A 25,114-nucleotide genomic window follows, 5' to 3' on the forward strand; every position below is an offset into this window, starting at 1 on the left:
ACTAAGTACAATCTTTCAGTCACTTTTGCTGAAATAAATTGTTCAACCAAAGCCAGTGCGAGAAAGAAGCACAATTTATTCAAATGTTCAGTCGGTACAGATGCCAACATGTTGGATGTTACCACTGTCAGCAATGTATAAGCTTAAAGGTTTTGTTTGGTGGCTTTGTTTACAATATTGCCAACTCTAAACCCTTACCCAAAATGATCATTTTATACACAGAGTTGTCCAAATGACTTTGCTCTCCTTTAAAACTCCACCTCAGGATCTAGGCCCTACTTCTAGGCTTTATCAAAGATCTTTCTATGATTTCCACCAATTCCACAAACTAAAAGATTCCATGTGAGCTGTTCATTCAATTACTAAGACAGTTTTTGGTTGTTTATTGTCAAGAACTGTGAAGTGTCTGAGATTTTACTCTACTTGCAAGCTAACAAGTTAGCCTGTCACAGTTTCATGGATCCTGCCACAAGACATGGGACTCCTGGGTCAGAGACAAAGGACTTTCTTCCTCACGGGACAGCAAGCAACATGAGCATCAGCATATTTGCATCAGTTCCCCTTGTACTCAAAGTCTCACAGCAGTGACATGGGTGGGTCCGCACGGTTGCTGACACATGCAGTAGGCTGCATCACAAGAGAGGAACTCTGAGCCTAGAAGCTGGAATCTTTCATAATGGACAATAAACATGCCTACCCTTGGTGGGGGCAGGGAGGGGGGCACTACAACTCCCAAGGCTGTTCACTACATAAACACCCTTGAAAAGATAGTCTGGATCAGGAGGAGTCGGGCCCTTGCTCACAAGAAGTTTAGAAATGCAAGAAAGCCAAGGAGAATTGTCTCTTAACATCCGTGTGAGTTTTACCTTTTTGGTTTACAATATGTTGATTACAATGCCTTTTTCCAAGCACTGTTTTAATATACTTTTCAATACTGTATGTTTTACTGAAAGGAAAAGAGTATTTCAAATGTGGTAGGTTTTAAAAAAGCTTTTCATTAATTTTTATGGTATTTTTAAAATTGTTGGCTATAGTTAGTTATGAGATCTTAACCCAATATATTTTTATAGTACTTTATTTTTTCAAAAGAATTTTAGATACATATGTCTCATTTCATTCTTGGAACCATCCTATGAGAAGCAGAATTGGTCACGTGTATTTTGTAGAAAAGGCAAGGAAGAAGTAAAATAATTTTTTCAAACATGATATAAGTCACTTTATAGTGAAGCCCTGGCTAGGTATCTACCTCTTGTGCATCCAGGTTTCTACCAATGAACATTCCATTAGATTCTGCTACCTCATCCTATCTACCTATTTGCCTGCACTGCGACAGCTATTAAAAATACCACAACCAGGAGGACCTAGCACCTTTATCTATTTTCTAATTCTACATATCACATACGAAGCACATATCTACATGTTACCACTGGTTAGTGGTTCTCAACCAGGGCAATTACACTTCAGGGATCATTTGGCAATGTCCAGAGTAAGAAAAAGTTGACTCTTGGTACTGCCTCAGGTTGTGTTTAGATGGTCATATGCTCATACTGCTATAAATTCTAACAGATAAGGGCTTCGGACCAGCAGTTCTCAACTTTTTATAAACCTTAGTACATCTGATGGCTGACTTTAAATTTTTCATGTTCACATTGCTTCACAGATACAGTACTACCAACTAGGCAAACCCCTTATAATTCTACCCTTCTCTGTCACTTAAGAAAGCTTATAAAAATGCACTCACAGAGAGGTATGGAAGGATATCCATGAATCTGCTCTATTACAGGAAAGACACACAACAATTTGGCACCTATAGTTAGTATCCAATACTTACAACATATTTCACAACTGACCACAAACCTTGATCAGGGTTCTAGACCACCACCCTAGATACTCAGTACTTGCTATTAGTTTCTGGCTTTGAAATGGTTATACTTTAAAAAGTGAGTGTAGCTCCCCCCGAAAAAGGCATCTTGCATATATGTAGAGGCTGAATCTACATGAAATTATTTTTAAACATAGCCTTAACAGTCTTTATTTATGCCAAGGAGTCCCAACTTGGGTTCTATTCCAATATCCAAATGGAATTTCATAATTAACCCAGGTAAGATAAAGACTATACATATTTAGTCTTTAAGCCATTTGCATAACGTTTCTCTACGTTCAACAGCTGTCAATAGCGGATACTATCCTTGGTCAAAAAAAAAAAAAAAAACGCTTGATTTTTTTAAAAATTCAGTTATAAAGTGGAGTAATTTTTAGAAATAGCTCTAAAACCGTTAGGTCTGGATGAAATACTTTAAGTAAAACCAATGCCTTACATCAATTAGCTCATAGTCATCTTTAGCATATAAATGTCTCAGTAGATACCAACGAGCAGTTGATACAATAGATTTGGGGTACCCAGGGTGATATATCACTCTCTCCAAAAGTCGCCGTGTCTCTCTGTGGAAAAGATATTTATATTTGGTCAAAAGCATATAAATTAATATATTTCATATACTAGTAGCACACATATTACATAATTCCCTCTTGTTTTTGTAGATACACTGTCTTATTACTGCATGAATTTATTCAGATAACAATAATAGTAATAGTTAACATTAAGTGCTTACTATGTGCTAGGTGTTATGCTAAATGTTTCACATATATGTCACATTTAGTATTCACAGCCAATAAGGTAGGTCACTATTATTATTCCCATTTCGCAGATAAGTAAATTAAGACTCCTTCAAATAGAATGGGGAAAAGGCTCCTATTTTATGAGCACTTCAGAGTGTCCACTTCTAATCATTTTGGAAAAAGAATACTGGCAGAAAATACATCAATCAATAAATAATCCAAAGGTGATATAGAATGGGACAAGAAGAAATGTTTAACATCTACAATAGAGGTTCAGGCTTTTAGTTACATTTTCAAGGACATGTAAAATAAAATTCACCTATGTAATGGGGGGTTGATTTACAGCTGTGTTCTCATTTTTTTCTTCCTAATTTACTACCATCTATGACTCCAATAACTTCTGTACTAGTAGACACAACATAAATAGTGGTAACTTCATAACTACAAAATAGGAGAGTCTTACAGGTAGCAATTGGTTTGAAGCAGGGGCTAAAGCACTCACCTTCAAGATGTCTTTGCGTAGGAATCATACAGTAAGCACGCTTTTTTTCTTAGACTTTTTCTATAGATAGGGTCACTATGGGTCAGAATTGACTTGATGGCAGTAGGTTTGGTTTTTGGTGGGTATAGCATTGCTATGAGTTGGAATCGACTCAACAGCAACAGATATGTTTATTTGGGCTGGTTCTGGGGGTGACACCCATTGTGGGAGGAGCTGAGAGAAATGAAGGGAAGGTGTTGCTAAAGCCCCACTGAGCATCAGCAGAGTTTGTTAAGAAGTTTAAAGCATAGCCTAAAACATTTGTTGGTAAAATTAGTCACACACACACAAAAAAAGTTAAAAATAAATTTTAATGGAATTGCTGGGTAGCCATAGTGTCTTATTCTTCATTCATTCCTATTTTGTAACATGTCCTTTGTCACATATTTATGTGCATTAAGTTCTATTTCTGGAGCCCTGGTGGCACAGTGGTTAAGTGATCAGTTGCTAACCAAAAAAGGTCGGCAGTTCGAAATGTACCAACCACTCCTTGGAAACCTGATGGGGCAGTTCTACTCTGTCCTACAGGGTAGCTATGAGTCAGAATTGATTTGATGGCAATGGGCTTAGACAAGCTCTAGTTCTACAATACCTATTCTGTCCCAGTAATATTTACTTCTAAACCACTGTTTGACTTATGGCTGCTTTGCATTATGCTGGTATCTCTTAGAACTAGACATTACTATCAGAATTTTAAATATTCTTCCCTGTTTATTTATCCGTATGATCTTTAAGTCATTTTCTTCAAATTTATTCTTGATCCCATGCTCATTCCCTAATAAAAATATTTGTAGAATTTTTATACGTTAATCTGAAAACCTTCTGGATTTCCGAGATGTAAAATCACAGTATTTACAAACAGTATGTCTCTGCCTCTTCAATATTTATTACTTTTTCACAGCTAATATATTAGCAAGGACTTATATGAACGTAGCCTACTAGAACTTAAGTGTTTTGGTTATGTGTGTTTGTTTCTAGAAGCCACATCACACTGTTGGCTCATCCTGACACTGTGGAGGGCAAAAACTTCAATGCCTTCTTCACTTGAAACGCTGTCAAGCCAAACCACTCTCTTATCCTGTGTACCTAGCTATTTTTTTAAACAAATGTAAGACTTCATTTTCTCCTTTATTGGGTTATCAGAACCAGTTTTTCCAAAGTTGATATAGATACATGAATAATCTCAAAGTTTGTTATACTAATTTATGAAACTAACTATAAATCTTTCTTTAATTTTTTTTTCTAGAAGGGCTAAAAGGGAGAAAACATTTCCAAGAAAAAAAATAAAAATTCTTCATACCTTGCCCCCATTTTGCGGTTGAATTGTAACAAAGCTTGTACAAGAACAGCCAGTGGACAAAAGCAAAGCTTCAAGGCCTCAGTTGTAGCTTCTTGAACTAAGGATCGCCAGTGATCATTGGAAATATTAGCCTGTAAAAATATAAGACAAATATTAAATCAAAGCTTTTGACATGTTTTACTTAAAAAAAAACAAAAACAAAACCTGCTGCTGTTGAGTCAATTCTGACTCACAGCAACCCTATAGGACAGAGTAGAACTGCCCAAGGAGTGGCTGGTAGATTTGAACTGCTGATCTTTTGGTTAGCAGCTGAGCAGCTCTTAACTATTACGCCACCAGGGCTCCAATGTTTACTTTAGGAGTATGCAATTCAACTCTCATTACCGAGCACCACCTGTACAAGCCAGCATGTGAAGGCTTCACAGAGCATAATTACTAAAAAATGATTAAGACTTAAAGCCTTCTTTCAAGGGACTACAGAACAGGGCAGACTGGGATAAAGGAAAGGTTCAAAGACGAAGTATTATTTAAAAAACACTAAAATATTTCTTAAAAGAAAATAATCTATCATTTAGAAAACTTTTAGTCTACCAAATATACAAAATCAAATTTAACATGACTACTGGCAGTGATAAATATAAAGCCCTACATTTCAGGAACTAGCTAAGGAACAGGGAAAGGCTGAAATAAAATATTTTAATGAAATCCCAGTAGAGAAAAATAATACGAAACAGACAAAAGATAATGAAATTAGATCAAAGTTTGGCAACATTCATTCTTAGCTCTAACAAACTCTGGGAGTGCTGCAGGTCCCATGCTGCAGTAGCTGCCCCTGACCTGCTCCGTCCTGTACCCCAGGGTGGACACGCTGCCCTACCTTTGGGAGTCACCTACTGCTGGCTGCTCTCTCCTAGAAGCAGGCAGTCATTCTCTTTTTCTCCATTCCAGCACCAAAGGCTGAGAGCCACAGCCTCTGCAGCATGTATCAGATACCTGTCCATATGCTTCCAGGTACGTGACTGCAGGATCTCAGAGGACACACATAAAAGCCTCCCTCTCTCGCCTTTGTGTGTGTCTGTGTGTGTGGTGGGGGAGGGGTGGTGAGGGCTACTCACAAGGCAACAGCGCTCTCCAAAGAAATTTCTTCACAAATCTTCCTCTAACTCCATTTTTCTGTGCTTTTATAGCTCCTTATAGGTAGGTCCTCTAACCACTTCAAAAATCTGAACCTTGATCTGATTGTATCATTTGGAATCTGATAGCCAAACCTTTCAGCTGAACAACATGTTCATATGTCATCACACATGAACATACATACAGTAGCCTCTCATAAAAGTCTCATCTTAATATATCTATCCTCCTCACACTGCCAGATATTTACCATAGAAATACAGCATCTTTTTATTCCTTTGGGTATTGAACCTTATAACAAGAAAAAATCACATTTGGAAAGTGCTTTGAAATTTACAAAGGTAATTGTAAATGGTACTTCATTTGGTATTTCTAACAACCCCACAAGAAGGCAAGACAGGTGTTACTATCTCCACTACTACAAAAAAAGGAAAAAGGCTCTAAACGGTTTAACTGGCTGAAGGTCTCACAGGGAGTAAATGGCAGAACCAGAATCAAGGCTTTTAGGAGAAATACTGTATGGTGGTAACGGGCACGGGGTGTTTATGGGTGTTAGTGAAATGCTAGCTCTGCAAAGGCTGGGATTTTTGTTTGGTTTGCTCACTGCCATACCCCCAGTGTTTAAAGCGGTGCCTGCAACAAAGTAGATGCTCAACTGTGAAAAGAAAGAATAAATGAGTGAATGGCTAAACTAGTGATACCTTAGATCTTTACAGAAGTAAATAAAAAAAGAAATGATTCTTTTGGCTTCAGACCACCAAATATTTCACTCTTTGCCTCCTATGAACAAGGCATATGCTGAGTACTGTTATTGTTAGGTGCCCCTCAGTTTATTTTCGAATCATAGCAACACTATGTGACATAGCAGAACCACCCCATAGGGTGTTCTATGCTGTAATCTTTACGAGAGCACATAGCCAGATCTTTCTCCTGTGCAGTCACCGAATGGGTTCAAATCACCAACCTTTCGGTTAGCAACCAAGCGCTTAATCACACTGCACCACCTGGGCTACTAAATGACACATTTTTTGTCTTCAAAGGGCTCACAATTTAGTGGGAGAGAACATGCAATTAACACAACAGACTTTGTAAAAGAGATGGCATCTGAGCTGCCTTTAATGGACAGACCACAGATAGGAGAAAAAAGAAGTGGGAGATACTTTAGATAACAAAGATGTGAGAAAAGACACAGAAACTGTATGTAGAGATGCTTACTCCAAGAGCAGCAAGTAGTCTACCATGAAACGTTACCCAGGGTGAAGAGAACCACATGACAGAAAATCAGGCTGGAAAAATGGAAGGAAACCCTATCTGTAAATGGACAGGAATGCCAAATTAAGGAGTTTCCATTTTATTCCACATGCAATGAGAAACTATTGAATGTGTTTTAACAGTGGAAAAACTTGAACAGACCCAAGTTTTTAGAAGATAATGTATAAAGCTTTTAACATGATTTGGAGAAGGAAGAGAATGGAGATCTTCAAACAAGATTTTCATATAACTCTTTAAAATTTAGTCCTAATCTCTTGCCTTGAATAAACCCATTTTTGAAAGTGCAAAACTTAAAAAACAAACAAAAAACCCACTTTCTTATAACTTTGATATAGTGGATAAAAGCAGGGACTGTGGAGCCAACCAGCCTGGGTTCAAATCCATGCTCTGTTATTTCCTAGCTGTGTGACCTTGGACAATTTATTTTATTCTTCTGTGCCTTAATTTCCTTATCTATAAAATAAGGTCATAAAAAAAAAAAAATAAGGTCATAAAAAAAAAATTTTTTTTTTGTGACTATTAAATAAATTAATATGTATAAATCACTTGTAATAGTGCATAGCACAAACTAAGCGCTGTGTGTCTTTGCTATGATTTGTGCTATTATTTATGTGTTTTATTCCAGGTCATATTTAACATCCCAGCATTAAAAACAAAGAAACAACAAAAAACACACCACCAAATAATATTAACTAACAAGTGATAAGTTAGGCTAAAAGGGTGCCTACTCCAGTTCAAATATTTAAGAGCATGCTATATAGGTACCAACCAGTTACCACCAAGTCATAAAGACCTCTGTTAAATATAATGAGGAGACAAACAAAATAAAATGTTTGGTGAGGTACAGTTACTACTAACCACTATTTCTTTCCATCCCAGTCATCTCAAATTTGACCACCATTATTATTTGTCCATTTATTCAAAAACCACTTACTGAGGACGTCCTATACACAGGCAGGGTAGAAAAGCAAGGATGTAAGGGGGAACAAAACATGGTCCCTTCCCTAAGGAGTTCTTAAATGTGCTCTGTGGTAATGGTACTAATGCCAAAAAAATCCTCTAAGTCCTGTATTTCTTTGTCAAAATGCCTAGTAATTGTGAAAAAATCACATCTGCAATGGGTTACTATGGCAAAAGCGAGAGATAATTCAGGCCAGTTTGGGAAAATTTCTTATCATGCAAATCAGGAAGAACAATACATTATCTTTTAATTAAAGAAGTAATATACACATGATCAAATAATTCAAACACTATCAATGGATATGAAATGAAAAATTCTCCTCTACCAACCCTTAAAACCACAGGTCCATTCTCCACACGAACTGCCATTAAGTTTCGTTTGTATCTTCCCATAGCATTGTACCTTTTTACGTACCCAAAAGAACACAGGCATGCATGCACACACATATACACATGCAGGGTATATTTGTTGTTGTTGTTGTTAGGTGCCTTTGAGTCAGTTCCGACTCATAGCAACCCTATGTACCACAGAACAAAACATATTTAGAGACATATATTCTTAAAAATATAGACCAAATATACATACACTCAAATGGGATTTTATCATAAAAATGATGTAATCTGCAGCTTGTTCCTACCCCAATTTAAATATTTATCTCGAAGAGTTTCTCACACCAGCACATAAAGCATTTAGGTTAATATCTCCAAAGCGGTATCAGAGAGCAGAATGTCAAGTCAAAAATTAGTCACTCTTCACAGAATGTCAAATTGAATTGAGAAATGACTGAAATGTTAATTACATGCATCTTTGGGTTAATTCCAAGTTAGATCAACAAGAAACAAGTATGCATATTCCGTCATAGTTCAACTTTTAAAACTGCAACATTCGTTTTTTTCCCCAAACATTTACAACTTTCTGCTGTGGTTTATGGGTTTGTTACTCTACATTCATCGAGGGCCCAAAATACAGTCTATGAGCAGACCAGACTAGAAGACAATGAAACAACAGGAACTTCGTAGGGTATCACTATGAGAAAAAGCTTTCATTCTTAAGAAAATGAATCATCTTTTTCATGAGCATAGTTGTAATATGATCTTACCATGCAGACTTCTAATGCAAGCAGTGCTAGTCTCAAGAGACTTGAAAGCTTCCCACTCCAACTGCCCTGTTGGGATGCCACTTGTAGGCTCTTCCTGTAACACATCTCTGCAGCACTCATCATTCCTTGGGACTGATACACGTGTGCCAGCCACTAAAGGAACAGGAATGGAGAAACCAAAAGACTTTAGTTTAGTACAGTCTGGTAACCCACTTCCAACAAATTCAATAAATTTTGATGAAGTTGTAATTTTTATTTAATTATTATTAAGTTTTGTGCTAAAAAACAAAAATGACAGGTAAAAAGGGAGCCCTGGGGGTGCAGTGGTTAAGAGTTCAGCTGCTAACCAAAAGGTCACCAGTTTCAATCTACCGGCCGGTCCTTGGATTCCCTCTGAGGCAGTTCTACTCTGTTCTATAAGGTCACTATGAGTCGGAATTGGCTCAAGAGCAACGGATTTTGTTCGGTTTTATTCTGTTTGCAACAGCTTACTAGCCTAAAGTCTTAAAAAGTCTTTCAAGATGGAAAGTCAGGAACAAAATCAAAATGCAATATGAAAATAGATTAAAAAAAACCCAGTGCCGTCGAGTCAATTCGGACTCATAGCGACCTTATAGGACAGAGTAGAACTGCCCCACAGTTTCCAAGGAGTGCCTGGTGGATTTGAACTGCCGACCCTTTAGTTATATCATCTAAATACAAGCCAAAAGAAAGCTTGTGTAGCTATATTAATACCAGATAAAGTAGACTTTAACACAAGAATTATTAACAGAATGGACCACATGAACCACAGCCTATACAGCTCGTATACAAGACCCGAAGTACTAGATGGTGCCTGAATACCACTACCAACCGCTCTGAAGAGGATCACAACAGAGGGTCCTGGACAGAGCAGGAGGAAAATTGTAGAACAGAAAATCAGATTCATAAAAAGGCCAGACTTGTCTGACAGAGTCTGGAGGAACCCCCAAGACTGATGCCCTAAGACACTCTTCTGAACTAGAACTGAAGCCATTCCCAGAGACCACCTATCAGCCAAAACATAGATGACCCCATAAAATAAACAATAACACCTGAGATGAATGTGTTCCTTAGAATAATCAATAATCAATTATTGTTGAAAGGGCAACATCTGTCCAAAAGCAAAGATGAGAAGGCAGGAAGGGACAGAAAATCAGGATGAAGAGAAACAGGGAATCCAGGACAAAAATGGGGAGAGTGCTGACACATTGTGGGAAATGAAACCAATGTTAGGGAACACTTTATGTACAAATTATTGGATGGGAAACTAATTTGTTCTGTAAACTTGCACCTAATGCACAATAAAAATTTTTTAAAAAAAGTATTGAGAGATAAAGTGGGACATTTCAACATGATTCAATAGGAAGATACAACACTCATACTTCTGTGTACATCTGACAACACAGCTTCAAAATTTATAAAGCAAAGTTAAAAGATATAAAAGGAGAAATAGACAAATCCAGAGTCACAGTTGGAGATTTTAACACACTTATCTCAACAAATGATAAAAGAAACAAAAAAAATCAGTAAGGAAATAAAAAATTTAAATGTAATTAAGCAGCTTAAATGACATATTTAGAAGACTACATCCAATAACTGGAGAATACACATTCTTTGCAAGTGTATATGAAATACTTGACAAATTTGATATGCTGGTCCATAAAGCAGGTTTTAACAAATTTGAAAGGCTGAAATCATATGAAATATATTCTGATTAAGTGAAATTAAACTAGAAATCAGTGACAGAAAGATGACTAGAAAATCCATACCAATATTTGGAAATTTTGCAACATGCTTAAAAAAAAAAGGATCAAAGAAGAAATACCAATGGAAATCAGAAAGTATCTTGAAATAAATAACAATAAAATAACTACATAAGAACTTATGGGCTACACATATTAGAGAAAGACTGAAAACCTATTATTTAAGTTTCTATCTCAAAGTGTAAGGGGGGAAAATACTAAATTAAACCCAACGAAAGAAGAGCAGAGAAAATAACAAAGAGAAAAAAAGAATAATAAAGAAAATCAACAAAGCAAAAAGTTGGTTCTCTGAAAGATTAATAAAATTGCTAAAGTTATCCAGAAACAGATAAGAAAAGGCAATCACCAATATAAGCCTGAAAAAGGGAATATCATTACAGACCTTGTTGCTGCTGTTCTTGTTAGGTACCACTGAGTCGGTTCCGACTCATAATAATCCTACACACAACAGAACAAAAACTGCCCAGTCCTGCGCCGTCCTTGCAATCATTGCTAAGTTTGAGTCCATTGTGGCAGTCACTGTGCCAATCCACCTTGTTGAGGGTCTTCCTCTTTTTTAGCTGACCCTCTACTTTACCAAGCATGATGTCCTTCTCCAGGGACTAGTCCCTGCTGACAACATGTCCGAAGTACTTGAGACAAAGTCTCACCACCCTCACTTCCAAGGAGCATTTTGGCTGTACTTCTTCTGAGGCGATTTGTGCGTTCTTCTGACTGTCCGCGGTATATTCAATATTCTTTGCCAACACCATAATTCAAAGGCATCAATTCTTCTTTGGTCTTTCTTATTTTTTGTCCAGCTTTCCCAGGTATATGTTATTGTTGTTAGGTGTCGTTCAGTCAGTTTCCACTCTGGGAGACCCTACCTACAACAGAACAAAACACTGCCTACACATGCATATGAAAAAAATGCATATGAGGCAACTGAAAATACAATGGTTTGAGTCAGGGGCACCTTAGGCCTCAAAGTGACAACTTTGCTTTTTAACACTTGAAAGCGGTCTTTTGCAGCAAATTTGCCCAATGCAATGTGTCTTTTGATTTCTTGCCTGCTGCTTCCATGGGCACTGGTTATGGATCCAAGTAAAATGAAATCCCTGACAACTTCAATCTTTTTTCCGTTATAGCATGGTGGTAAGCTTATTGGTCCAGCTGTGAGGATTTTTATTTTATGTTGAGGTGTAATTCATACCGAAGGCTGTTGTCTTTGATCTTTATCAGTAAGCACCGCAAGTCCTCACTTTCAACAAACAAGCTGTGTCACCTGCATATCACAGGTTGTTAATGAGTCTTCCTCCAATCCTGATGTCTCATTCTTCTTCATCTAGTCCAGCTTCTCAGATTATTTACTCAGCACACAGACTGAAAAAGTATGGAAAGGATAAAACCCTGACATACCTTCTCTGACTTTAAATAACACAATATCCCCCAAGTTCTGTTTGAACAAGAGTCTCCTGGTCTATGCACAGGTTCCTCCCGAGAACAACTAAGTGTTCTGGAATTTCCATTCTTCGTAATGTTATCCATAATTTGTTATGGTCCACACAGTTGAATGCCTTTGTATAGTCAGTAAAACAGAGGTAAACATCTTTCTGGTAGCTTCTGCTTTTAGCCAAGATCCATCTGACAGCAGCAAAGATATTTCTCATTCCAGGTCCTCTTCTGAATCTGGCCTGAATTTGAGGCAGTTTCCTGTCAGTGTACTGATGCAACTGTTTTTTAATTATTTTCAGTAAAATTTCACTCGTGTGTGATATTAATGATATTGTTTGACAATATCCTCATTCTGTTGGATCACCTTTCTTTGGAAGGACACAAATAGGGATCTGTCCCAGTCAGCTGGCCAAGTAGCTGTCTTCCAAATTTCTTGGCATAGACAAGTGAGTGCTTCAAACACTGCATCTGTTTGTCGAAATATATCAATTGGTATTCCGTCAATTCCTAGAGCCTTGTTTTTCACCAATGCCTTCAGTGCAGCTTGGACGTCTTCCTTCAGTACCATAGGTTCTTGATTATATGTTACCTCCTGAAATGCTTGAATGTTGACCAATTCTTTTGGTATAGTGATTCTGTGTATTCCTTCCATTTTCTTTTGCTGCTTCCTGTGTCTTTCAGTATTTTGCCCACAGAATCCTTCACTATTGCAACTCGAGGCTTGAATTTTTTCTTCAGTTCTTTCAGCTTGAGAAATGCCAAGCGTGTTCTTCCCTTTTGGTTTTCTAATTCCAAGTCCTTGCACATTTCAATACCTTACTTTTCTTCTCAAGCCACCCTTTGAAATCTGTTCAGCAACTTTACTTCCTCACTTCTCCCGTTTGCTTTAGCTACTCTACATTCAAGAGCAAGTTTCCTTGTAGGCAAGTGGATATTATCTTATCACTGACAGCACTGTACTTCAGGATAGATCTTGAAATGTTCTATTTGACGATGAATGCAACACCATTCCTCAATCTGTCATTCCCGTCATAGTAGACCATGCAACTGTCTAATTCAAAATGGCCAATACTATAGTCCATTTCAGCTCACTAATGCCTAGGATATCGATCTTTATGTGTCCCATTTCATTTTTTACAACTTCCAATTTTCCTAGATTCATATTTCTACATTCCACGTTCCAATTATTAACTCATGTCTGCAGTTGTTTCTTCTGAGTTGTGCCACATCAGAACACGAAGGTCCCGAAAGCTTGACTCCATGCACATTATTAAAAGGTCGACTCTACTTTGCGGAGGCAGTGCTTCCCCAGTCATATTTTGAGTGCCTTTCAACCTGATGGGTTCATCTTCCAGCGCTGTATCAGACAATGTTTATAATGTTTTTACTGGCCATTGTTTTTAGAAGTAGTTGCCAGGACTTTCTTTCTAGTCTTAGTCTGGAAGCTCTGCTGAAACCTGTCCACCATGGGTGACCCTGCTGGTATTTGAAATACCAGTGGCATAGTTTCCAGCATCACAGCAACATGCAAGCCACCACAGTGTGTCAAACTGAGAGACAATTACAGATTTTACACACATTGTGAAGAGGGTATTGAAAACAACTTGATGCCAATATATTTGAAATTTAGGTGCAGTGGACAAATTCCTTGCAAATCACCAATGATAAAGAAGTAGGAAATATTAACAGTCTTATGGCTATTAAAGAAATTTAATCTGTAATTTAAAACTTTTATAAAGAATATTGCTGGCCTGAATGAATGGCTTCAACAGTGAATTTTTCTAAACATTAAAAAAAATAAATAATGCCACTCTTATACAAATTTTTCCAGGAAATAAAGGAAAAGGAATAGCAACATAGATACCAAAACTTAACAAGTATCTCATGACAATGAAAAATTACAGGCCAATTCTGTCACAAATTCAGATATAAAAACTGTAAACAAACTGAATTCAGCAATATACAGAAAGGATAATACATCATGACCAAGTAAGGTTTATTCCAAAAAGGCAAGGTTGGTTTAACGTTTGAAAATCAATATAATTTACAACATTAAGAGAATATAAAGGGATCATTCTGATACCAAAAAGAGCATTTGATAAATTCAACACCCATTCATGATAAAGGTAAGCAAACAAACTTCTCTCAACAAATTCGGAATAGATGAACTTCCTTTGCAGATAATATCTACAAAGAACCTATAGCAAGTATCATATTTAATAATGAAATTTTGAATACTTTCTATCTGAGGTCAAGAGTAGGTCAAAAATGTTCTCATCACTTCTATTTAATATTGTATTAGAAATTGTAGGCGGTGCAAATAAGGCAAGAAAAAGATTTTCAATGAATAAATATTGGAAAGGAAAACTTTATCACTCACAAATGACATGACTGTGTATATAGAAAATCCAAAATCATTTCAAAAGAGCAAGTGAATTTAGCAAGGTTCCTGGAGGGTCAGTATAAAAATATCAACTGCATTTCTAAACATTTAGAGCTACTATATATATATATATATATATAATCACGTGCAATGAAACAAGAGAATATCAAACATCTAGAAACAAATTCAACAACAAAAAAATGTAAAAGACTTCTACATTGAAATTGCAAAACAGTGCTGAGATAATTTTCAAACTGAAGTAAATTAAGGCATAAACCATACTCATGGATAAAAAACTGAGTATTACTACTCTGTCAATTCTCCCCAAATTAAACTATAGTTTCCATACAATCCCAATCATGATCCTGGCAGGGCTAATTTATTTTTCTTTTTTCAGTGGGAATTGACAAATTATGTGGAAAGGCAAAAGGCCTAGAATGATTACCTACAATGACTTAGACAAATTGTTTAAATTCTTCTTTAAAGAATAAAAAAGTTGGAAGCCTTACTCATCGAACCAAATTATAAAGCTACAATAATTTTAAAAATGTGTTAATGGAACATGAATAAATAGATCAATGAAAAAAAAAGAGGTACTCCAAAAGACCCACACACATACCTGATTTATGACAAAGGCATCACTTGTAATTTAGTAGGAACAGAATGTTTTTTTCAAAGAATGGTGCTGGGTTAATTACATATTCATATGGAAAAAATGAACTTTAAACCTGTTATGGATTGAATTATGTACCCCCAAAATATGGGTTGTAAATCCTAACTTCTTTGCCTGTGGTTATAATCTCATTTTGGAACGGGATGACATTGTTATGTTAATCAGGCAGGATTAGTGTAGGGTGTACCTTGAGTCAATCTCTTTTGAGATACAAAAAAGATATACAAGAGAAGCAGAGATGGCGGAAAACTGATGCCAAGCCACGTGGAGATCTCCAAGAAATGAGAAAACAGGCTGAAGAGACAAGGACCTTTCCCCCAGAGCCGACAGAAAGAGAAAGCCTTCTCCTAGAGCTGGTGCCCTGAATTCAGACTTCTAGCTTCCTAAACTGTGAGAAAATCAATTTCTGTTTGTTAAAGCTGTCCACTTATGGAATTTTGTTTTTTAAAGTAGCACTAGATAACTAAGACAAACCACTTTAACATTTACAAAACTTAATCTAGGATGGGTGACAGACCTACATGTAAAAGGTAAAACAATAAAGTTTGTAGAAGAAAATAAAGAAAAATATTTTCATGAACTTGGAGTAAGCAAAAAAATCTTAAACAGAACACCCCAATAAAGCATTAACCATTAAAAAGTGATAGAACAGACTTCATTAAAATTAAAAGCTGTTCATCAAAAAATAACATTAAAAGAGTGCTAAGGCAAGTCATAGACTGTGAGAAAATAACTGCAATACAAATATCCAAAAATGGGCCTATATCCAGAAAAGATAATGAATTCCAATAATTCAATAAGAAAAAAAGCAAACAACCCATTATAAACTACACAAAAGAACAGGTACTTCAAAAAGAAGTTATCTAAATGTTCAATAAGTTAACGAGAAGTTGTTCAACATCATTATTTATCAAGTAAATGCAAGTTAAAACTACTATAAGATACTTAAAAAAAAAAAAAAAAAAAAGAAGCCCTTTTATTTGATTACAACTCGTGGCAACCTCTTGTGTTACAGAGTAGAACTGAGCACTCAGCTCCATAGTTTTCTTAGCTGTAATCTTTACAGAAGGAGATTGCTAGGCCTTTCTTCTACAGTGCCAGTGAGTGGGTTCAAACTGCCAATCTTTCACTTAGCAGCCAAGTGCAAAGTATACTACTACATGCATATCCACCAAACTAAAAACAGAAGACGACAACCTAGCAGTACCAGAATTTGGGATACTCATACATTGCTGGTGTGAGTGTAAGTTGGTACAAAAATTTTGGAAAACTGTTTGGCGGAATTTACTAAGGCAAATACATATATCCCCTTTCACCCAACAAAAGGTCAGGAGTTTGAATCCACCAGCCACTCTATGAGGCAGTTCTACTCTGCCCTATTTAGGGTTGCTATGAGTCAGATTCAATTTGACTGCAACGGTTTTGGTTTGGGTTTTTTGGTTTCACTCACCAAAAGACATGTACAAGGTTGTTCACAGCAACATTATTCATAATAGCCAAAATCGAGAAACAATCTAAATGTTCAACAACAGTAAAAGGGATCTATGTTATAGTATATTCATAAATTGAAATGAAAAATAATGAATTACGGCTACATGAAACTACATGAATCTGACAGACATAATGTTGAGTAAAAGCAGCCACATACTTGATATAAAGTTCAAAAGGAGACAAAACTAGATAGAAATGACAAGTCAAAACAGTGACTCCTTTTAGATGGTGGGATGGGAGGGTGAGATTAAGTGAGAGAGGCATGGAGGAGGTCGTTAGGTTGCTGAAAATGTTCTGTATCTTGCTATAAACCTAAACCTATTGCCGTCAAGTCCATTCCGATTCATAGCAACCCTATAGGACAGTGTAGAACTGCTCCATAGGGTTTCCAAGGCTGTTAATCTTTGTAGAAGCAGACTGCCACATCTTTCTCCTGTGGAGCGGCTGGTGGGTTCGAACTATTAACCTTTCACTTAGCAGCCAAGAGCTTAACCACTTTGCCACCAGAGCTCCCATATCTTGATATAAAACCAAAACCAAATCTGTTATCATCAAGTCAATTCTGGTTAAACAAGTATATACACATATAAACATGTAATAAGTGGTACTTTTAAGATCTACGCACTTAATTCTTTGTGAATTGTCTTAATATAAACTCACGCACACTATCTCTTAAGATCTTACTTACTATATAATTTGTCCTTTATTTTTTCTCTTTTAGTTTAACAAAGTAGTTCTCCCTTTGATACAGAATATAAGATCATCAATATAGAGTTGATGTTAGAATTAAAGTATATTACATCTTATATCATAAACTTATCCTAAGAAAGTAAAAAAAGAGGAAAAAAGGCATCATCTTTCTGAAGGATCAGAGTAAAAATGAGGCTTAGCTTCCATAATCCAACTATTTTATGCCATTAGGTAACCTTTTTAAACAGGAACATCAAAAAGTTGGTATGATGAATGATCAGAATGAAGAACAAATTATAGCAAAATAAGAAGCTTCTATAAAATCTATATCAAAAAGCCCCCTGACACTTTCCCTGGGGCCCAGTGGGAAATATAACAAACTGGATAATTACATGCTTTTTGTATTTTAATATCAATAACAATAAACCACATAATGATTACTTTGTATTTATCATGATGGATAACCAGAGCCAGCCGAAAGGGCCATCTGCTGAATCAGGTATCAATCCTGAAAATATCTATTTCTAAAAGCACTAAACACCCATTAGAATCTTGGATATGAGTTACTGTAAAGTAGCTAGGGAAAAACTACACACGTTCCCTCCAAAAAAAAAAAAAAACTACTGCCGTCAAGTCGATTCCAACTCACAGCGACCCTATAAATGCAGGGTTACACACCATTGTTGTTGTCAGTTGCTGTCTAATAGGTTCTGACTCCTGGCTACCCAATGTGTGCAGAGTAGAAATGCTCCATAGAGTTTTCGAGGCTGTGATGTTTTAAAAGCAGATCGCCAGGCTTGTCTTCCGAGGCACCTCTGGGTAAGTTCAGGCTTTCAACGTCAGCTAGTAGTGGCACTTAATCATTTGTGCCCCCCAGGGACTTATACACCATTACCATAAATGTCTGCAACATTTCTTTATTTCTCCTATACCAGCCCAATGTAAGACAGTATTTTCATCATTGTTTTAAATTGAGGAAATTTATAATCAACAATTAAGAAAGCTTTGTAGAATTAGAGCAGCAGTTCCCAAATTAGAACTCATCTTCCTTAGTTCCTCTAACTACGACATCCTTTATATCTTGAAATTGAAAAATACGTTGGGAATTTAAAGCCAAGCCAAATAAAAAGGGAGCATACACTTGACCTCATCAAATACCATGGAGTACTTTAATTCGGGACTCACGTAAAGAAAGGAGAGAACTTACCTGCCAAGCAGGAACAGAGGTTGAGTTGGACATGACCGTTTTTTGCAGTTCTTCAAGAACAGCATCTGGGAGAGGTTTTCGTGACTCCAGGAGTGGTTTACACTGAACTTGTCTCAAAAGTAAGATAACAGCTGGCTGCTCAGGGTTACTTTTTAAATTCTAAAAATTAAGCATCAGATTGAAATACATCAAATGTGCTCTTAATGTTAAATGTAAAAGACAAGCTGTTTTCCATGTTGGATAAATATTTCTGAAATTAATGTTTTCTTATTAAAAGAGTAAACAACTGTAAAAGCCAAATAAAACATTGAACATCCTGATAATATTAAACTCCCATTTAGATATCCTTTAAAGTCAACAGTACTATTATTATAGTTTATAAGTCATTTATTTTAGATTTATTCTGCCCCTTTGACTTCTTTTATTGTCAAGTGAGATCCTGAAAAATTTAGGCTCTGAACACAAACAGCTGAACTAAGAAAATATAAAATTAACAGTGAAAGCTACCACCATTCCTTGCTGGAACAAACCATATTACTTAAGAAGGAAAGAAACAAACGTTTTCCTTTTTCAGTTTCTTAACAAAGATATCTAATGCACGCTCTTCTTCCAGACAGACTTCTTAGGTGTCGAGAGTAAGAACGGACCCATTTTCCCATTTCCCTTAGCTATTACTTATACCTTAAAACACATACATGCAATACATTAAGTGTAGTGTATATATGTATATGTATCTCCTTCCATATACACATACAGGGAAAAAATTAAAGGAAGTTCTCTAAACAAGCCCTTTCACTACTGTTTTAAATATTTCTTTCTTTACTGCCTGTCCCTCGATGACATACTTCTCCATTTTTTACTTATTAGATCATTGTCTTAAGTGTATTTCTGAAAAGTAGTTGATTGCTTTCTTCTAAATAAGAGACTGGAACAATAAAATTACAAGGAAAGATTAATAAAAGCATCATTTATTCTATCAGAGAGAGTACGGCAACTATCAATTAATGCTTAATAAATGCCCACTGTATAATAATTAGCCAAGGAGCTCTGGCGGTGCATTGGTTAAAGCACTCAGCTGCTAACTGAAAGGTCAACAATTCGAACCAACCGCTGCTTCACAGGAGAAAGATGTGGCAGTCTGCTTCCATAAAGATTTACAGCCCTGGAAACCCTATAGGGTTGCTATGAGTCGGAATCGACTTGACAGCAGTGGGTTTGGTTTTGGGTATATTAGCCTGTCCTGAACTTACCTCATATGGAATTCCCTTTATTTAATAAAAGAGAAAACTACATTTGTTCAAAGAATTCAAGGACAAAAATATATGTTTATGACCTTCAAAGTCCATTCTTCTTTAAAATTTATATTGATCTTTGAAAACACATTTCTTGGAAGATAATATAATCTTCCTGGCAAGCACTACAGAACATCATGTTTTTAAGGAAAAGTCATGCTTAAAACTCTCTTTAGAATTATTTCTGAGTAGGTTTTTGAAACTGATTTGTTCATTCAGTAAATATTTATTGAGCCTCTACTAGGTACGAGGCAAGGCACTAGTAACTGAGAAAACAGCCTGCACTCACAGAGCCCTACAATCCTGGCCTGGAAGAAACTGAGTGATGATCAGTAGCTCCAGTCACCCATTTAACAATCGCCACAGTCATTCTATGTGGTCCAGAAATTTGGAAAAATAAAGCAATACTGGAAAACGCTGCAGTCTGAAAGGAGCAACCAGAAATGAAAGTAAGATACTGCTTCCCTAATGATAATTAAAAAAAAAAAAAAAAGATCTATTAAGAACTTGGGTCCTAGAGTCAGGCAAATGTGAGTTCAAATGGCAGCTTTGTCAGTTTCTAGCTATGAGCTCCTGTGCAAATTACTTACCCTCTGTAAGCTTTAGTTTTCTCATTTGTAACAACAGGGATACTAATAAATACCTGCAATGTCATAAGATTGTTGTGAAGGTTAAATACAAAATGCTAAACATGGGACTGGCTTGTAGCAAGTACTCAAATAAATGTTGGCTCTTATCATCACCATCACCAGATGCTCTTTAAATAAGCACTCCATTTTTGAAGTTATTTTCCAAGTAGGGTAAGAATCCATGAATCTCAACGCACGGCTCCATAACAATACCTTTGTGCAGAGGGCTTCAGCTTCAGATATTCTTCCAGTTTCTATTAGACCAGTGACAGTTTGGGACAGAGACCACTTTTCAAGAGATTGGTTGTAATTTTCAGGGAATTCTTTGTCTTTAACTATAAAAAAACAAAAGTCAGTGCTACTGCCTTCTGCCATTTATAATGTGTTCTCACAGGAGTAAATAGCTGCTAAGAGGTATTATAATTACACTGACCATGCATATACAATTTCTAAAAATTACATGTACCACTGGAATACCATAGTCTATCCTGACATAAAAATTTCAAGTTAGTGTTTGTGGTTGAACAACTTAAGGCCTTATCTATTTCTGAATTATATCAAAAATCATTATATCTTAACACTGAAAAGAATTCATGAGAAGACATACAATAAACTTAAATGTGCACTTAGGCAAAGTATGTAATTTAATGAGTTTCAATATGCACATACATCTGTGAACCATCACTACGATCAAGATAATGATTTCCTCCTTGCCCCTCTGTAATCACTTCTGCCACCAACCCACCCTAACCCTCCCTTACCCTGTCCCCAGGTAACTACTAATCTGTTTTCTTTTACAATAGACTTATTTGCATTTTTCTAAAGTTTTATATAAATGGAATAATATCATATATACTCTTTTTGTCTGGAGTTTTTCACTTCACATGATTATTTGGAGATTCACTGATGCTGTTCCGTGTATCAACAATTTATTCCTTTTCACTGTTGAGCAGTATTCCATTGGTACGGCTATATCACAATTTCTCATTTTACCCACTAGTGGACACTTGGGTTGACTCCAGTTATAAATCAACTTGCTATGTACATGTGAGTACAAGCCTTTTTGCAGACATGTTTTTATTACTCTTGGGTAAATACCTAGGAGTGCAATGGGTTATTTTTTAATTTTAAAATTCTGAAATATTGAATTTTTAAGTAACCACCAAATTCTTCCAAAGTGGCTGAACAATTTTGTATCTCAATCAGCAGTATAGGAGCATTCTAGTGCTCTATATTCTCAACATTTTCTATGGTCAAATTTTAGCTATTCTAGTAGCTTAGTGGTATATCACTGTGTTTCGGTTTGCATTACCCTAACGACTAACGGTGTTCAACATCTTTTCATGCATTTATTTGCCATCCATGCATTTTCTTTACAGAATTGTTATCAGTTCAAATCTTATATCCATATTTTTGTTGGGTTTCTTGTTTTCCTATTATTGAGTAGTAAGAGTTCTTTATATTTTACATAAAAGTCCTTTGTCAGATGTATGTTTTGCAAAATTTTCTCCCTCTCTGTGCACTGTGTTTTTATTTTCATAACAGTGTCTCCTAGAAAGCAAAAGTTTTAAATTTTGATGTAGTCCAATGTATTGGTTTTTTCTTTTAAAATTTGTGCTTTTTGTGTCACACTTAAGAAATCTGTCAAGCCCAACATCACTAAAGTTTTTAACAGTGTTTTTTTTTTCTAGAAGTTTCCTATTTTTAGTTCTTAAACTTAAGTTTACTATGCATTCTGGGTTAATTTTTATACATGGCATAAGATAAGGGTGAAGGTTCCTTTTTTCTTCATATGGATATCTAACTGTTCCAGCATCATTTTTGGAAAACATCTTTCTCTATTGAATTGCCCTGACACCACTGTTGAAAATTAGTTGACAATATATGTGTAGGTCTTTTCCTGAACTCTTTGTTCTTTTACATTTATCTACCTGTCCATCTTAATGCTGATAACACTTTTTTTTAAATTGTACTTTAGATGAAAGTTTACAAAAGAAACTAGCTGCTCATTGAACAGTTAGTACACATATTGCTTTGTGACACTGGCCGCCAACCCCGCGATGGGTCAACACTCTCCCCTTCTCAACCTGGGGTTCCCAATTACCAACTTTCCTGTCCCCTCCTGCTTTCTAGTCCTTGCCCTTGGGCAAGTGTGTCCCTTTAGTCTCGTTTTGTTTTATGGGTCTGTTTAATCTTTGGCTAAAGCGTGAACCACAGGAGTGACTTCATTACTGAGCTAAAAGGGTATCCAGGGGCCATACTGTCAGGGTTTCTCCAGTCTTTAATACTGCACTGTCTTGATTACTACAGCTTTATAATAAGTCCTAATTCAGGTAGTGTTAGTCCTTCAAATTTGTTCCTCTTTTCTAAAGATGTTTTGGCTATTGTAGTCCTATGCACTTCCATATAAATTTTAGAATTAGCTCATCAATGTCTACAAAAAGCCTATCAGGATACTGATTAATGATGCATTGAATCAACAAGTCAATTTGGGGATAACTGACATCTAAAATTTATTACCAAACCTCTTATTAATATATATCTCCATTTATATGTCTTCTTTAATTTCTCTCAGCAATGTTTTATAGTTTTTCAGTGTATAAAACTTACACATCTTCTATTAAATTCATCCTTCAATATTTATTTTCTAATGCTACTGTAAATGGTACTATTTTTTAGATTTCAATTTTCAATTGCTTGTGATTTATATACAGAAATACATAACTTTTTCCTATTTGGACCTTGTATCCAACAACTTTGCTAAACTCACCTAGCAGCTGTTCATGTAGATTCCATAGGATTTTCTACATAAATGATCATGCTGCCTGTGAATAAAGACAGTTTTACCTCTTCCTTTGCAATCTGCATGCCTTTTCCTTCTTTCTTGCCCATTGCATGTGCTAGAATCTCAGTACAATACTGAATAAAAGTGGTACGAGCGAATATCCTTGTCTTGATCCTGATCTTAGGGGAAAGCATTCAGTCTTTCATCATTAAATATGTTAGTTGTAGGTTTTTCATAGATACCCTGTTTTAAGCTGAGGTAGTCCTCTTCTATTCCTAGTTTGCTAAAAAGTTCTTATCAGACATGAATGCTGTATTTTGATCATATGATATTCCTTTTTTAGTCCGTTCATATGGTGACTTACATTGATTTTCAAGTGTTAAAGCAGGCTTGCATTCCTGGGATAAGCCCCACTTGACAATGATGTATTATTATCATTTTTATGTGTTGTTTGATTTGATCTGCTAACTTTTTGTTATGATTTGCTGCATCTACATTCATGAGTGATATTGTTCTGTAGTTTTCTTATGATGTCTGTCTGGTTTTGGTATGAGGGTAATGCTGGCATCATACAGGAAGTTAGGAAGTACTCCTAGCTCCTCAATTTTCTGGAAGAATCTATAAAGAACTGGTATTATTTCTTCCTTAAATGTTTTGTAGAATGCATCAGGAAAGTCATCTGGTCCTGGAGTTTTCTCTGTGGGAAGGCTTTAAACTATAAATTTAAGTGTCCTTAATAAATACAAAGTTATTCAGTTTATTTCTTCTTGAGTAAGCTTTATTAATTTGTGTCTTTTAATAAATTTGTCCATTTCATATAAGTTGTCAAATTTAACGGCACAAAGTTGTTTCTAAGAGTCTCTTACTCACTTTTTAATAGCCGTAGCACCTGTCATGATATCCCTTTCATTCCTGCTATTGATATCCTCTGCCTTCTCTTTTTCCTGATCAGTCTGGGTAGTAGTGGCTTATCAATCTTACTGATGTTCTCGAAGAAGCAGTTTTTAGTTTCATTGACTTTTTCTCTTGATTTTCTGTTTTCTATTTCATTGATTTCTACTCTTGTATTTTTTTCTTTCTTCTATATACTTTGGGTTTAATTTCCCTTTCCTTCTTCTAGTTTCTTTAGATGCTGCAGTCATTGATTTGAGGCCTTTCTTCTTTTCTAATATATGCATTTAATGCCATAAAGTTCCCTCTAACAGTGCTTTAGTAGTGTTGTAAAATTTTGATATGTTGTGTTTTTATTTTCATTCAGTTCAAAATATTTTCTAATTTTGCTTTTGATTTGTTCTTTGACTAGATGTGTTGTTTAGTGTTCCAAATACTGGGAGATTTTTTAGATATTTTTCTGTTATTGGTGTCTAATTCTATTTTCTTCAGATTAACATACTTTGTATGATTTGAATCCTTTTATATCTCCTGAGGAGCCCTGGTAGGCACAGTGGTTAAGAGCTTGGCTGCTAAACAAAAGGTTGGCAGTTTGAATCCACCAGCTGCTCTTTGGAAACCCTATGGGGCATTTCTTCTCTGTCCTACAGGGTCATTATGAGTCAGAATTGATGCAGCAGCAACAGGTTTGGTTTCTTTTGGTATATCTACTGAGACCTATTCTATGCCCCATAATATGATGGATTTGGCAAAATGTTTTGTGTGCACTTGAAAACAATGCACATTCTAATGCTGTTCGAAATGTTCTATAAATGTCAATAGGTCAAGTTAGTCAATAGTGTTGTTCAAGTCTTTATTATATCCTTACTGAATTTCCGTCCAATTGTTCTATCAATTACCTAACCATAATCGTGGATTTGCCTCTCTCTCCT

The 25,114-nt window shown here is 35.9% G+C and overlaps 1 protein-coding gene across 4 annotated transcripts in view; it reads right to left on the minus strand.

The window, feature by feature from the left end:
- SKIC3 (SKI3 subunit of superkiller complex) overlaps nucleotides 1–25,114 on the minus strand; it is a 92,570-nt gene that overhangs the window by 2,705 nt on the left and 64,751 nt on the right. For all 4 annotated transcript variants that reach the window (XM_010589517.3, XM_010589499.3, XM_003404988.4 and 1 more), the window contains 5 exons: nucleotides 20,720–20,841; nucleotides 18,586–18,744; nucleotides 8,924–9,076; nucleotides 4,461–4,591; nucleotides 2,319–2,442 (listed from right to left, as the gene is read on the minus strand). In XM_010589517.3, coding sequence (XP_010587819.1) covers nucleotides 2,319–2,442; nucleotides 4,461–4,591; nucleotides 8,924–9,076; nucleotides 18,586–18,744; nucleotides 20,720–20,841 — 689 coding nt within the window. The remainder of the gene's footprint in view (nucleotides 1–2,318; nucleotides 2,443–4,460; nucleotides 4,592–8,923; nucleotides 9,077–18,585; nucleotides 18,745–20,719; nucleotides 20,842–25,114) is intronic.

Source organism: Loxodonta africana, chromosome 2 (assembly GCF_030014295.1).
Source record: "Loxodonta africana isolate mLoxAfr1 chromosome 2, mLoxAfr1.hap2, whole genome shotgun sequence".
Classification (NCBI taxonomy): Eukaryota; Metazoa; Chordata; class Mammalia; order Proboscidea; family Elephantidae; genus Loxodonta; species Loxodonta africana.